We start from the raw sequence: 16107 nt of genomic DNA, 5'->3' as shown, positions 1-16107 counted from the left end.
ACTTGTTTACCTGCCTTCAGGAGGAAAATAAACTTTACAATCTGTCTTTGTCATTCAGAGTGAAAGCGAGCAGAAGGGTGAGTCATACTGGTACTCAGCCACTGCATCTGTGGTCACCAGGATAGTGGAGAATATTGAGGTAACTTTCCCCCCACCAATATCATGCTTGTTGATGAGTTTCAGTATATTGTCATTTAAATATAAAGCCCAGCTCTGTGACCTTTCTCCGTGTTGTAGCTGAAGATTCAAGGTGTGCACTTAAGGTTTGAGGATGACTTCTCTAACCCAGAAAAGCCCTTTGCCTTTGGAGTATGTATTAAGAATGTATCAGCACTGAACTCCTCTAAAGAACCGGTGAGATGAATAAATGTTAATAGATATACAAACAATAACAATAATAAGCGTCACAGATCCGACTAATAATACAATTCTCTGCCCGTAGACTCAGAAGCTCATGCGGCAGAAGCAGCTGGAGATTGAGGAGTTCAGTGTGTACTGGGACACGCAGTGCACCATGCTCGGGGATCTTCCTCTGGCTGAAATACAGGTAGTGTGTTGGTTACGTTACCTGCGATTCTATCATTTTGTTATAATTATTTACTTACAGAAATGTTGGCAATTTTAAAGATGGTTTTCTACTATAACATAGATGCTCTTTCATCACACTTCTCTTAATTCCCGATTAGGAAAACATGACCATGTGCATGCAAAGCAGGGAGCATCAGTACATATTTGAGCCTGTGTGTGCGTCCGTACTGCTGAGGAGAAATGCCTCAAAAGAACCGCTACGATCCCGCCACACGCCTCGCATCGAGGGCCAGGTGCAGCTGGAACCCCTCTCACTGCACCTTTCTCAGGTAATGCATGACACACACACACACACTTTGGCACTTTATGTCTTGTCTTCTATTTTTAAAATGTTTCTAGAAAAACACTTGTTTTAATTCTTGTGAAAAGTTCTGTACGAGTGATTTCAGTTAACTCTATCATACAGGTTCAGTATCAGCAGATAATGGCTTTTCTCAAGGAGCTTGACAGGCGAGAAAGGGAGATACTTTTCCGCAAGTGGAGACCCAAAGTTTCTGTCTCAGAAAAGTAAGGCACATTACATTTGAGTAAAGAATACAAGCCATTAATGGTCAGTTTTTATTGCATCATGGTAAATGGTGGTGTGTTTGCTGTAGCTGCCGGCAGTGGTGGATGTTTGCCATCAGTGCTAACCTGGAAGAGATCCGAGAGAAGCAGAGGCGGAGTAACTGGGACTTTGCACTTCAGCGAGCCCGCGATGCCCAGCTCTACACAAAACTGTATGGACAGAGGCTTAAGCTAGTTACTCTGAGTCAACAGGAGGAGGTAAACTTCCCTAAACAGCTGTAGGGATGCAAGTGCTTGAAGGAGTACACTACAGTATATGCCAGAAGTTTGTGAAAACCTTTCGCATGAGTTGCTCTTAAATTGTGCTTTTCTATTTAAGTTAAGATCATAATCATTTCCCTTATGATAATGACATCGATTGTTTTAAATGATATTCCACATTTTTGGTCATTCTAAATGTGCCGGGTTGCTAAATAATGTTTTTATTTATTATTATGATTTGAAAATCCGAGTCACGTTATTTCATTTATGATTCAGTTTTTGTCAACAGTCTTTTCTCATTAGCTCACTGCGAAATATTTCTAGTCATATATTAGTGCTCTTTTATAAAAAGTAACTCTATATGGTTGTTATAGCCACAGGATTGAGGAGTGTTGTCTGTCTCTCATAAACAGAGTGAGCTTGAAAGGATTGAGGATGAACAGACCCTGGAGGAGTTGCAGATTCTCCGGGAAATTGTTCATGAATCCTTTCGAAAGCAGGAGGAAATTGCAGAGGTAAGCTCATATGACTTATTTCGATGCTGAAAGGCATCAAAGTCTAGAAACTTGCGGCGAGTAAAAGTAATGCCAAAGATGCCAAGTGTATACATTAACAATATTCTGAATCACTGTTCTCCAACCACAGCGTCTGTGTATGTTAGCGGCTGAAACATTTCTGTACATCAATAATCAGTTACTGTTAACATTTGTTATTTTCTGTTTCCTGTTCTCGGTTTACTGTATCCTGTTTTCAGTGTTCACGAGAGACCATTTCAGACCCAACTGCTTCTTCACCTTCTGGTGCCATTCCAAGAAGTGGCAGTTCTGGTATGATTCAGTATCTGCAGTCTTGGTTTCCAGGTTGGGGTGGTTGGTATGGAGGTGCTGAGAGAGGGCCCGATGGCCAGCCAGTGACTGATGAGCTCATGCCAGGAAGTAGCCAATGGGATATCTTGGGTGAGTTGTGATGCATTTATATTTATACATAAATGGATGATAAAAAACATAATATATTTATCACTTTAACATTTTTTTTTAAATAATGGCTGTCCTTCAATAGCACAATAGATAGTGAAAATGTCATTTAATTCACTCCTGCTATCTCCAGCTGAAACAGATGACCTCTTTGACCCGTTGGAAGACTCTCAAACGTTAAATACTTTTACTCGGAGGGATCACCTGTTTGCACGTCTGGATTTCTCTTTAGAGAAAGCAACTGTCACTCTTTTCCAGGAAGACAAGTTGAATCGTTTATCCAATGAGAGTGGTGTTATTCAGTTGGAGTTTTCAGGTGGAGTAATTTCAACATGCTGTTTTAATTCTCTCAGCAAGAAAACCTTATCAAATGTCTTTCTATTTCCCTAAACCTGAATGCTTTGTTTTATGATTTGCAGGAGTGAAGATTGGTGTTGAGTCTCTGCCCCGCTCAGAGTCATCTTTACTTTCTGTAAAGCTTGGGGGGCTTTTTCTCAGAGACCTCACCACCCAGGGATCTATTTTCCCTTTCTTAGTCTCATCAAAAGTAAAGTTCTCGAAGTTCTCTCTTATTTTTTCATTGAATGTATAATTTTTTTTTTACTGGTTCAGGATTTAATTGTACCTTCTTTTTATTTCTAGAACAAAATTGCTCTCACTTTCAGTCAGCCATTTGGACAGAGTAGTAGCACAGACAAAAGCAGCACCGGTAAGTCTCTCTGGAAAGGAAAAATCAAACAGCGTAATTATTTTTAACAAATCAGTGCGTTAGCAGTGGGCTCCCAAGTGGCTCATCAGAATAGTGTTTGCCCCATTTCTGAAGATGGCAGGTTATTAGTAATAATTGTCCAACAGAATTATATTTTATATATGACATTGTTTTGTATTAACAGATTCTAAACAGATTTTAATATACTTTTTGCCTTTAAAATTGGAGATTTCTTCATGATAAATACAATGACTGTTAGGAAATGGTGTGTTCCTTGATATTTGATAAATTTTTATGAAGATTGTTAAGACAGTTTCATATACAACTTGTCTAGGCCCTGACATGGAATCTTCTGCATCACCTGTCTTTGAGATGATCTACGAGCGTAACCCAATAACGAGCAGGTTTGAGAGGAGGCTAGAGGTCAATACCAGCCCTCTCAATATCATCTACAATCCCCAAGCTATCAAGAAAGTGGCTGACTTTTTCTACAAGGGAAGAGTTCATACATCGGGTATTTGTTAACGCTCAGTTTCACTGTGAGAACTTTCACTCTTACCGCATGTTTTGTTTGATATTCTGACGGTCCTTTTTTTTTTTTTTTTTTTTCTTTTCCCTCCAGGCTTTGGATATCAGTCAGAGTTAGAGTTGAGGGTGGCTGATGCAGTAAGGAAACAATACAACAAGCTCAAAATACAAACCAAAGCTGAAATCAGGCAGACCATAGACCAGCTGCTAGTTGGAGAGTTCATAGTAAGACTTTTTAACATGCACTATTGTTTCTTAATGGCTGGTAACACCGTCAATTGAATTAATTTTATTTGTTTCTTTTTTTTGCTACAGGAGAATAGTAAGCGATGGACAATGAAATTGGATATATGTGCACCTCAGGTTATCTTTCCTGAAGATTTTCAATCCAAAGACCCCATGCTGGTGGTCGTTGATCTTGGTCGTATCCTTCTTACCAATTCCCAAGGTGATGAGTGTGAAATTGTGCTCATTTGACTGGTGTGAACTTTCTGTTAAATGTTATTGCTTATTTAATAACGATGATTTATGTCCAATTATATATCTTTGTTCTTTTCTTGCACTTATAGAGGATCTGAAAACAAAGTCCAAAGACTCTCAGTCAAAAGGAGATGAGTTTAGTGATGAGGAATACCAAACTCCACCAGCAACACCTCCTGGGTCTCCACCTTCTGAACCAGAGACGGAGTATAAAGGGCAGGAGAAGTCCTCTGACCTCTCTAGCCTTAAATCAACGGAGGGAGCTCAGTCCTTTGGCAAGATTCTATACGAGAAGTATTCCTTATCATTTAATGACTTACAAATCATGGTTGGTCGCCACAAAGACAACTGGACCCATCTACAGGAGAATGAAGTGGGGCCCACTCATGTAGTAGAGAAATTCAATGTGCTTTTACAGCTGGAGCAGAGGCTGCGTTATACCTCAAATCCTCAGCTTCCTGGTGCAGTTCTTTCAGGTACCTTACCAGACCTCAAAATACACATCAACCTGGAGAAGTTGACTGCACTAAGAAGCTGCCTGGCTAGACTGGGTAGTCCAAGTACAGATGAGGCCAATACGGGAGAGACCATCAAGTCACCTGAACCTTTACCGCTCCGACATGAAAAGATTTTTGAGAGAGAGGACAGTCAATGGAAGCTCCAGGAGTCTGACAAAAATCTCACCAAGAGTGTGATGACTCTAGAACAACACACACGTGAGGTGCTTGTTGAGTCTAGACTACTCCTTGCAGAATTCAACATCAACTACATGCAGCTTGGTGTTGAAAGTGAAGGGCAGTATATATCTGTCCTCAAGGTGTTTGGCACAAATGCTCATTTTGTGAAACGGCCTTACGATGCTGAGGTTTCCCTCACAGTCCATGGACTTCTCCTGGTGGATACATTGCAGACGTATGGGTCTGATTTTGATCTGCTTGTGGCATCCCATAAGCACCTCAGTTTTGATGTGCCCACTGGTAGTATAAGGGAGAGCCAGCCTACATCACCAGTATCACAAGATGGGAAGTCTCCTGAGACCTCAGACTTGGGTGTGCCTTTTGAGAAAATATCTTCATTCAGTTCATTTCTTAAAGATCAGGAGGCTCTTATTAAACTGGAGTACCAGTTTGTCAGCTCAGACTGTCCATCAATGAATTTGGAAAGCTCCCTACAGGTTACTAGCATGCAGGTTAACAATTTGGATATTATTCTCAACCCTGAAACCATTGTCAAGCTACTCAGATTTCTTCAGCAATCCTTTCCTAAAGAAGAAAGCACATGGACTCCTTCAACACAGCAGATGCCATCACTGCCCAATGATCAGGACCAAGAGGAAAACTATCAGTCTACTTATGATCAGAATAAGGAGTTAACTGTGGAGATCCATAGGTTAAATCTGCTGCTTTTGCGAACTGTTTCAAGTGGAACTGCCTTAGGCAGTGAAAAGAGGGGCATGAAAATTGCCACAGCCAGTATAAATGGGACGAAAGTCAATGTGTCAATGGGAAGTCGACTGGATGTCAATGGCTCACTAGGATGTATTCAGCTTGTAGATTTGACTCAAGAAGGTGGAAGAGGTCAATTTGTGGTCAGTATTGGAAATGTAGAAGATAGTACCTCTGTAGATGCTGTATTCCCTAGTTCCGCATTAATGCCAATTTCTGAGGCTTTAAATTTCCACTTTTTGGAAAGGTCTCAAGGAGAATGCTCTCTAGAGCTTCATATGGCATCCCTGCACTACAATCACTCAGCTAAGTTCTTGAAAGAGCTCAGTCTTTCTGCCAATGAGGTAGAAGACAACTTTCGCTCCATGCTAAAGACTGCTGCCACGAAAGTTTCAAATGTCCTGGCTACCAAAACAGCAGAATACAGTTATATGGTGTCACTCTTTGATACCCCATCCAGGAGAGGCAGATCTCACAGTCAGTGCAATTGGCCACTGGAATCCTTTGAAGACCATAATGATCCCGCTGATCTTGAGACAGAACCAAGTGTGGACTCCTTTCTGGTCAAGCTTATACTAAACGTCAGTATAGAATCTCCCGTTGTGTTCATTCCTCGGAAACCTGGTCACCCAGAGCTTCTTGTTGGTCATCTTGGAAGCATTGCAATTCAGAACTTTATTGCAGGGCAAGACTCTGAGCGGGAGAAATTGCAAGTTAAGGTTAAGGATATAAGGCTGTATTCTGTCAACACAAGTCACCTATTCCTGAGGAAAGGGCCCAACTCCCTTCAGTCTCCCTCTCATAAGACTGTGTTCAACCTAGATGAGCCACAATTTACTCGCCATGATTTCTTTGAATATCTAAGTCGTGGAAAAGGTGAGGATGTGTATAAATGAACCTTCCTCTTTATGATACATTATAGCACTAACATAGGAGAGCTTTATTCTGAGGTCATATTTGTTCAATTTTGTTGGGACATTATTATAAATCAGTTGAAATATGTGTGTTAGCCAAGTTACAGTAGCTGATTATTAAGCTTTATCTTATTTAGGAGAACAAACAGTAACCATGCTAATAACACAAGATCTTGGACATTTTTATTAATTTTTTATTGGATTTTACTGCCCAGTATGTTTACTTTCTGTTCTCTATTTCAGCCTTTCACATTCTTAAAGACACCACCATCCAATTTACACTTGAGAAAGTTTCTGCTGTTGAAGACACACAGTTCTCCTTTCAGTCATTTGAGGGATCTTACCACAGTACAGGATTACTTAGAGTTGAGGGCAAATTTGTAAATGCTGTTCAGGTAAGAAATTCTAAAAAGTACAATAGGCCTGTTTTGCTACGAAGTTCACATTTTCATGGCATTTTTTCATGTTTTCCTTTGTTTTTTTTCCTTTTAGGTTTTTCTTTGTAAACCTGTGTATGAGCAGCTCCTCCAGACTCTAGATAATCTATCTTTAATCGAGGATGAGAAACCAATTTCTCGTCAACCTCCAACTCCGCCACCCCCTACACCATCTTCTACCAAACCATATCGCTTCCCTGATCCGCAGGGTGGGTTGTTCCCCCGAGATCCTTCTCTCGACGTTTCTTACTCTTCAATATCATCCTTCCTCTCAACCCCTCTTCCTCTCCAGAATCACAGCTCTTCTGTCGAGCTTCCCTCTTTCACCCAGGTCAGAGCCACTTTCAAGATGTCTGAGCTCCAGGTGCAGCTGAGTGCGGATCTTAGCCAAGGATCTCAGGACCTGGTTAGTCTGCGTTTCCAGGACCTGGAAGGAGATTTCACTAAAGACCATCCTCACACTCTGTCAATCCAACTGGCTCTGCACTCTCTGCTAATGGAAGACCTTTTGGACCAAAATCCTGAATCAAAGCATAAGCACCTCATGGTTTCCAGAGGAGCCCCCAAACCGTCTACCTTCAACCCTAAAGAATACCTTTCTCAATCCTGCCCGACAACATCTAGTGCTGTATTTCCAGAAATGCCGCGCTCACTGCCAGCTCAAATGGAAGAAGCACAGAACGTTTTCCAGTTTTACCAGAGGCACCCCAGTACTTCTGCATCCAGCCGGAAAAGTAAGAAGGACTCAGAATGCCCCAGCACCCCTCCTCCATCGCCTTCTCGCCATACACCATCCCCTCACCCTCTGCCAGACTTGGATGACTCGTTGGTCCACATCAATGTGCTTCTGGTGGATAGACGGCATCCTGAATTTCAGACACGCTACGGCAGCATCGGTCGTAGTGTAGATGTAGACTTCAACTGTCTAGATGTTCTCATCACACTGCAAACCTGGGTTGTCATTCTAGACTTCTTCGGCATCGGTTCGACTGCCAACAACCATGCCATGAAAGTGCCTAGTGCTTCTCCTCAATCCATGTCTGGACAGCCTCATTCTAACACCGCTTTTGCTGATTTAACAGATGTGCTTTCTGAAATAAATGAAGAAGAATCAGAGGAGAAGGTCAACACTAAGTTGGACCTGAAGGTAAAAAAGTGGTTATTAATGTTATACGGTTGTGTTTTTAAAATGGAAAACAAACATAAGCATTTTTACTGAAACGTCTTTCTTCTTTCACAGGTTCATTCTTTGTCTCTAGTGTTGAATAAAAAGACCAACGAACTAGCTAAGGCTAGTGTGTCAAAATTGTTTACACACTTAGAAATGATTGGTAAGTTCAGTTGTCTAATTAATAACATGCAGTTATAATATTCATCTGACCACTGTTGTTAACATCATTTTTGCGCAACATTATTTTAGAGGGAGACCTTGCCTTGCAAGGAAGTCTGGGTAGCCTGTCACTAAGTGACCTGACCCCACATGGAGATCTGTACAGGGAACGCTTCACAACACGGGGTGGAGAGGCACTTATTTTCAACATACTCAAGTAATTTACTAATACATTCTGCACTTCACAGTATGAAATTCTATTATAAACTGCTAATTAAGGTCCTTTGTGCAGGTATGGAGAACCTGACCCTTTCCTGGTACGGGAGTGTGATATGAAGGTGTCTCTGCAGATGGCTTCAGTGCAGTATGTACACACACAGCGTTTCCAAACTGAGGTGGTGGCTTTCATCCAGCACTTCACCCAGTTACAGGACGTTCTAGGCAGGCAGAGAGCGGCCGTGGAGGGTCAGGCGGTAAGCAAGCTGTTTTCATTCCTTGTTTGTTTTATGTTAACCTTTAGACAGGGTATGTTTGAATGGTTTATTTAGTGTTCTTATCCACTTTTTTGACCAATGGTATTTCGTCTGCCAAAATGACATAATCCTTAGATGTGGGATCTTTGGCATGTTGCAATGACGGGCAGTATAGTTTCAGTAGCTAGCTGTTTGTTTGAGGTTTATTAGTTATCCTTGCATTTCATCTGACATCACATTGTATAATTACTGCCATTTTAAGGACTGAATACAGGACTGTGTCTGTGCTTCATTCAGAAGATTTTCAATTATAGTGTTAATCTACTTCCCTTAACATACTTGACTACATACAGTACATCGTCAACAAGTAACAGTGCCGTGGATCGACATGATGCCTTGTAGCTAATTTAGTTAGCTTGCTACATTATGGGACAATTGGGAAGTTTATCATGGCAGCAAGTGTTGCTAACATTAGCAAAAGTTAGTGAGCTCTTCCAAAGTAATGATGAGTCATGTTAGCCATCTTTCACATCTAGGTATGTTTGCATTGTACAATGAAGCCAGAAATACGACTCCAAATATGGCCATCGCAATAGAAAAATCATGTGACTAAAATGCGAGGATAATTTGTAACATACTCCTCAACTATATATATATATATATATATATATATATATATATATATATGTATGTATGTGCCTCCTTATATTCCTCCTCAACAACTATTACTTAGTTAATGAGATGAATAAAATAAATACGAGAATAAATATGTAGCTGGAGCTGAAGGGGCGGTTGAATACAGTGTAAGATCATTTTCTTGATATTGTTAATTCTCCTTGGCTCTGTAGGTGCGTGAGCATCCACAGCGAGCCTCACGTGTGCTCTTGGACATTGAGGCAGGGGCTCCTGTCCTCCTGATTCCAGAAAGTTCCCACTCAAAGCGCCTCATAGTGGCTAACTTGGGCCAGCTCAAAGTGCGCAACAGCTTCCTGCTTGCAGGCACCCATGGCACTTTTTCTCTCAAAGACAAGGTAGAGAAACTTACCATGGCACATACCTTTTTCCCATCTCTGGTGAGTCCTGCCACCCATTGTGTACATCTACACACACACACACACACACACACTGCAATTCTACCACTCTGCACCTGTTGCATTTATGTAGCATTTTCCCTCTGCAAGATTCAGTAGGAAAATATTTTATTAGGATTAAGTCTTCTTTGTGAGGAAGTTTGTGCTTCTTATTGTTATTGTTCTAGTCACAGCCATCTGCAGGAAAACAAAAGAGCTACATAGATGCAGCCCCATCTTTCTGTGCATGATTACTTACAGAGTATTGGGCAAGCTTTTAATGAAAATTTGTGGTGGTATATCTCACAAGCATTTTATTTCATGCTTGTCATTTTATATTGGTTAAAGTTAACATCAATGAATGAATGTTTCATTTTATAATAATTTTTTTGTTGTTGCTTTTATATACAAACCTTCACTATCTCATAACTTTGTTTCTTAAGAATTTGATTTTGCATGCTCATTCATACAAGGACCCATCCCACTATAAGGTATTTGTCATTGGTGATAAGTTTTGGCATGTTTGCTTTGCACTGTATATTCCTATTAAATGATAGTTTTACTCCTCGGGTGGCATGTATTCATCTGCCTTTTTACAGCTTCCCGGTGCACGTACACTACCTGTTAAAAATTTGGAGACAGTAGAAATGTTTCTCATGATCTTAAAAACCTTTTGAACTGAAGGTGCATGATTAAATGTATGAAATCGGTGTTGTAGACAAAAATAAAATTTTTCATTAGAAAACTAAATTTATTTACATTTAAAAAAAAAATGGATGACTTATAGTGAAATATTCCGAAAAGCAGCCTATAAGTGTGCATCATAGGTAGGAACTCCTTTAATACTGTTTAAAAAGCATCTCAGGGAAATTCCTCAAGAAATTGGTTGAGAAAATGCCAAGAATACATTTCTGAAACTTCTAGGCAAAAAGGGTGTCTACTTTGAAGATGCTAAAATATTCAATTATTTTCATTTATTTTGGATTATTTTTATGACAACATGAAAATTCCAATAGTTTAATTTCTGTTATTCAAGAGTTTTGATTATTCTAAAATGTAGAGGGAAAAATTTAAATAAAGAATGAGTGTGTCTAAACATTTGACGGGTAGTGTACGTAATGGAATCAGACATTTTGTGCTTGTTTTATGCTCTGAGCCACAATGTGGTCCTGGAGTACCCCTTGTCCTGCACATTTTCATCCTCTAGCATACCCACTTCAACTTGGCTGATTAGTTGAATCGGGTGTGTCAGGAGCTGAACAGGGGTCATTCCAGGACCAGGGCTGGGACCCTCTGATTTAATATTATAAGGTGTGATTGCAGAAACATTGATTTCACAAACATTATGTTAATCATTATTGTTTCTTTTTTAGGCATTCAGCGCTGAACCCAAAGTGCCTTTTATGTTAATGCTCTTGTCTTTCCCAAAGGATCGTGTGAAGAATGCTCAGCCTACTTCTGGGAAAGTGAGTGAAGAGGTGTCCGCAGACAGAGTCAAAGCCTCCAGTACCACCGCTTCTGGCTTTACATTAGGCAAGCCTCAGCCAGCCATGGGACACAGCTCTGATGCAGATACACTTCTAAGTCCAGGTTAATAGCTGTAACCCTTTAGTGTTTGTTTCATGAATCTAACATTCCACACTCTCTTTGTATGATGTGCTAGTTAAGCTGTGCGTTTTTTTTTTCTTTCTTGTAGAGGATCACGTGTGTCTACTGGATTGCATTGCTGTGGATCTGCAGGAGATGGATTTATTTGCTGCAGAGTGGCTGCCCTGCGAACTGTGGGACAGTGGAGTGAAGCGCATAGACACAGACCTGGTTTTCCCCTCCTATTCAGTGCACAGGACTGGAGGTAGCCTGCTGAAGGAGCGCTGCCACCTTAAACTTAAAGTGGAACGCAACCTGGACAGGTAAGGGTGCATTTGATTAAAAAAAACAATCAATTGTCCTAATCTCATTATGTCTGTTTTTAAGAAGCAGTCATTTATCTTTAAGGCCCTGTTTACACTTGTGTGTTTTCGTTTTAAAACGCATAATTTTTGCTACGTTTATGCCTCTACACTACTCTGGCGTTTCTGACCCTCGAAAACGGAGACTTTTGGAAACGCCAAAGACCCTGTTTTAATTTGAAAACTCCGCGCTCACGTTTCAGTGTAAACAGACCAATACGAAGACTTTTGAAAACGAATGCGTGCCTGACCACATTCTCCCTGATTGGATCTTCTGGATCATTGCGTATCCTTCCCTGATTCATCAAGCCCCTTCCATATGACCATTACGCTACCTTGATCGTATACACAAAAACATGGAAACGGATCCGCAAGCTTTGCTGGCTTTGTTGTCATTCTTAGCAGACATTTCAAGCGGTGTAAGCCCTACGTGGAACGCCGGTTTGTTGTGCCTGCCGGTGACTAGCAACCGACTTCCTGTTTACACTTGTATGCACATGCCCAGTGTGCATGAATGGTCATGTGACATGCGTTTTTGGTCGTGTAGTGTGGAGGGAGATCGTTTCTGAAACACAGTGGTAACGCCAGTGTAGACAAGGCTCGTTTTCATTTTAAAACGCCGTTTTAAAATGAAAATGCACTAGTGTAAATGCATATCCTCAAATAGAAATCAGTTCAATAATGGTTTGGATTGCTTTATGGTTTTATGGTTTTCCTTCACACCTAGCCCAACTCATGAAGGGCTCTACTGATTAACTAGTGAGCTAGATCAGATGTTTTTAGGAATAAGGATTTCCTGAAAATGTTATTATAATTTTGAAATTTTTGACTCCTTCCCTTTGAGAAAACATGACTAAGCTTTGCTAAGCACCACATCACCTCCTCTTATCTGTCATCCCTATTGATGTATGTGCAGTAATGTTAACACATTGATGCAAGCAAAACTGTTACTACATTTAGTCTGCACATCACTAGTGTTTTCCACAGTTAGCAGTTTCTAACTTGTGTTTTAGGGAGTTGAGTCATGCAGTCCCAGACATGTCCATCCATGGCAGCCTGTCTTCTGTACACTGTTCCTTGGCTCTGGAGAGGTACCAGCTGATCCGTGGCTTGCTCGAACACAACCTGGGAGAACCTGTGGAGGAATTCCTCAGACCTTACAACCTACAGGACCCCAGCACCTATGTAAGCTCCTGATGTTAAAATCTTGTGTTTGTCTATTTTGTACTATTAGATGCTTGCTTAAAAAGTTTCCACCCAGTGCCAGTCGAGACTTTGATACATTGTAAGTCTTTTCTGGTCCTTTGGGAAAAGTATGTGACAAAGTTGCTTAGGGGCTGCCAATTATGTAGATACGGTGCTGTGAAAAAGTATTTGCCCCTATCCTGGCTTCTTCTGTTTTTGTGTATATCTCATACTAAATAGTTTTAGATCGTCAAACAAAATACAACATAAAACAAAGGCAACCTGAGTAAACACACAATGCAGTTTTTATTTTTTATTGAAGCAAAAAAACGTTATCCAACACCTATAACCCATGTGAAAAACTAATTGCCCCCTTAAACTTGAAATCTGGTTGTGCCACCTTTAACAGCAGTAACTGCAATCAAATGCTTCCGATAACTGGAGATCAGTCTTTCACTTACTTCTTGAGTTTCAACTTACAGACTGAAGTCCGGACAATCTTCTTTAGGATTTTCTGGTAGAGAACAGAATTAATGTTTGCCTCAATTATTGCAAGTTGCCCAGGCCCTGAAGCAGCAAAGCATCCCTACACCATCACATTTCCACCACCATGCTGGACCATAGGAATGATGTTCTTTTTGTGGAATTCTGTGTTTGGTTTACACCGTATGTAACGGGACACCTGTTTTCCAAACAGTTCCACTTTCGTCTCATAAATACACAGAAAATTCTCCTAAAAGATTTGAGGATCATCAAGATGTGTTTTTGCAAAATTCAGACAAGCCTTAATGTTCTTCAGGGTTAGCAGTGACCCTCGCCCCCATGGTAAAAATCTGCCACTGTCACAGCCCAGCTCTGGTTGCCTTTGTTTTATCTTAGATTTTGTTTTAATTTCTGAGACAATTTAGTATGAGAGATACACAAAAACAGAAGAAATCAGGATGGGGCAAATATTTTTCGCAGCACAATCATGCTAGCTGATCTTCAAATTTTTATATTCCTTATTAGACATTTTAGCTTAAGTACTATATTTACTATAGTTATTTAAACTATATTTTAATATGGGTTATTTGTAGTTACAAATGTTTTGTATGTATTGATGTGTAATAAAGTGCTGGTGTTGAATTCTCACAGTCATGAGTCACTATCAGAAGACTCCTTTCAGCAGCTTAATGTCTTCTGCTCCTCTGCGTTTCTCACTGACAGACGGTGCTGAGTGGTGATGTATATACAGGTCTCTCTTTCTTAGTTGACATGAAGAATGTCAGTCTGGAGTTGCTAGATGGCTCCAAATCCTCTGGACATAAGCAGTCTTTGGCCAGGTATTTCATTTATTCATGTATTTCTGTATGTGAAGGGAATCATTTTATGGCTTGCAGCAAAGATGAAGTGTTTTGTGTTTTTGCCCGATAGGTTCGACTTTATGAAATCCAAGTTGCTGTTTGAGAGTTTCTCTGACGGATCCAAGTCTGTGAACCTGGTGTCTCATTCGCTTTTGGCTTACGACACTCGTTATAGTCGGTCCAACAAGGCCACAGAGAGAAAGCACAATGTATTTGACTGCATTCTGCAGCCCTCTAGAACAGGCACCAATCGAGCTTCCCTGCAACTGGAGCTACATTACAGGTACTGTTGCTCAATTTTAAATAATAGGTTAGTAACATGACTTCTTTATGTAGCATCAATCTTCAGAATGAGTCTCCCCTGTTATGATTGCTTGTAATCTGTTTGTCTCCTAGATCTACCCGGGATTCCTCATGTTTCACTGTGGTGCTAAACAACCTGCGAGTGTTCTTGATTTTTGACTGGCTTCAGCTAGTCAGGGATTTTCTGCATACGTCTGTGGAGAAGGGAGAAGCACCTACCCGCCAGCGCTGGCCCAGCAGCAGCAGTGACCCAGGCACGACAGGCGCTGTCATGCCCAAAACTGTCAAGAGTGGAGTAGTTACAAAACGCTCCACTGTTCCTGTCACTCAGGACAGATATCTGGAGGTTAAACTTAATGCAACAGGTACATTTTTCTCCATGTTGTAATATGTATTGCATTTCTTTGGTCAATCCTTTTGTCATAGTAGTATGTGCTCGTTTGTTCTGAACAGGGACTGAGTTTGTGGTTGTGGAAGACTCGTCATGTTCAGACACCAATGCCATCATTCTGAAGGGCACTACTGTCCTCACCTACAAGCCTCGTCTTCTGGACAGACCATTCTCTGGCAGTTTGGCTGGAATTGAAGTGAATCATTTACCATGGCATTGTAACCATTAGTACTGCATCAGTGCAAGTTTGCTAAAAGCCTGGTTAATGTTTGTTTGACCCTTGTGCGTCAATTAAAAAAAGTTGCACATGGGTCCATAGAGGACAAAAATGTCCATGTCCAAAAACTATCATAAAAATATTACAGTTGCAAGAAAAAGTATGTGAACCTTTTGGAATTTCATGGTTTTCTGCATAAATTTGTCATAAAATGTGATCTGATCTCCATCTAAGTGAAGGGTATTGACAAATGTGCCTATAATAATAACACAAAAAAATTCCGATCCCTCATGTCTTTATTGAATACACTCATTCAACATTCAAAATGGCAGTGGAAAAAGTAAGTGAACCTTTTTGGAGTGGCCAAGTCAGAGCCCAGACCTCAACCCAATAAGAGATGCTATGGCATGACTTGAAGAGAGCCATACACATGAGACGTCCAAAGAATATGACAGAGCTAAAGCAGTTCTGTCAGGAAGAATGGGCTAAAATTCCTCCTGAACAATGTGCAGGTCTGATCCACAGCTACAGGAAGTGCCTGGTTGAGGTTATTGCTGCCAAGGGGGGGTCAACCAGTTATTAATTCTAAGGGATCACTTACTTTTCCACTGCCATTTTGAATGTTGAATGAGTGTGTTCAATAAAGACATGAGGGATCAGAATTTATTTAGTGTTATTATTTTAGACACATTATATTTGTCAATACCCTTTACATAGATGAAGATCAGATCACATTTTATGACAAATTTATGCAGAAAACCATGAAATTCCAAAAGGTTCACATATTTTTTTTTTCACTGTATATATTAATATTTTTTTGTTTTATCAGCATCAGTTCTGATCATAATTACCAAACATTAATTCATTTTCATAATTGTAACTCTTTAAATGCTGGTTTGTTTACATAATGCCACAGATGTTTGGTTTTTTTTTTATGAAAAAAAAGGAAAATTGTAATTATTTTCCATATACTAAATGCTAGGCACAATTTTTTTTCTTTGAT

The 16107-nt window shown here is 40.3% G+C and overlaps 1 protein-coding gene across 6 annotated transcripts in view; it reads left to right on the top strand.

Moving 5' to 3' along the window:
* The window catches only part of vps13d (vacuolar protein sorting 13 homolog D), a 55611-nt gene that overhangs the window by 6734 nt on the left and 32770 nt on the right, over nt 1-16107 (top strand). For 3 of the 6 annotated variants that reach the window (XM_053642812.1, XM_053642808.1, XM_053642810.1), the window contains exons 6-34: nt 59-139; nt 238-354; nt 443-547; nt 687-857; nt 995-1095; nt 1185-1353; nt 1770-1871; nt 2111-2312; nt 2464-2646; nt 2750-2877; nt 2973-3039; nt 3374-3553; nt 3662-3792; nt 3883-4015; nt 4137-6368; nt 6650-6801; nt 6899-7990; nt 8084-8174; nt 8264-8390; nt 8466-8646; nt 9495-9677; nt 10160-10207; nt 11147-11306; nt 11413-11626; nt 12679-12850; nt 14057-14172; nt 14264-14476; nt 14590-14861; nt 14950-15083. In XM_053642812.1, the coding sequence (XP_053498787.1) occupies nt 59-139; nt 238-354; nt 443-547; nt 687-857; nt 995-1095; nt 1185-1353; nt 1770-1871; nt 2111-2312; nt 2464-2646; nt 2750-2877; nt 2973-3039; nt 3374-3553; nt 3662-3792; nt 3883-4015; nt 4137-6368; nt 6650-6801; nt 6899-7990; nt 8084-8174; nt 8264-8390; nt 8466-8646; nt 9495-9677; nt 10160-10207; nt 11147-11306; nt 11413-11626; nt 12679-12850; nt 14057-14172; nt 14264-14476; nt 14590-14861; nt 14950-15083 (7257 nt within the window). Of the gene's footprint in view, nt 1-58; nt 140-237; nt 355-442; nt 548-686; nt 858-994; nt 1096-1184; nt 1354-1769; nt 1872-2110; nt 2313-2463; nt 2647-2749; nt 2878-2972; nt 3040-3373; nt 3554-3661; nt 3793-3882; nt 4016-4136; nt 6369-6649; nt 6802-6898; nt 7991-8083; nt 8175-8263; nt 8391-8465; nt 8647-9494; nt 9720-10159; nt 10208-11146; nt 11307-11412; nt 11627-12678; nt 12851-14056; nt 14173-14263; nt 14477-14589; nt 14862-14949; nt 15084-16107 lie in introns of all 6 variants that reach the window. The other 3 variants (XM_053642813.1, XM_053642811.1, XM_053642809.1) reach the window with 2 other exon arrangements.

This window comes from Ictalurus furcatus, chromosome 15 (assembly GCF_023375685.1).
Source record: "Ictalurus furcatus strain D&B chromosome 15, Billie_1.0, whole genome shotgun sequence".
NCBI classification, from domain to species: domain Eukaryota; kingdom Metazoa; phylum Chordata; class Actinopteri; order Siluriformes; family Ictaluridae; genus Ictalurus; species Ictalurus furcatus.
The sequence above is the reverse complement of the archived record's forward strand: the minus strand, read 5'-3'. Positions and strand labels throughout refer to the sequence as shown.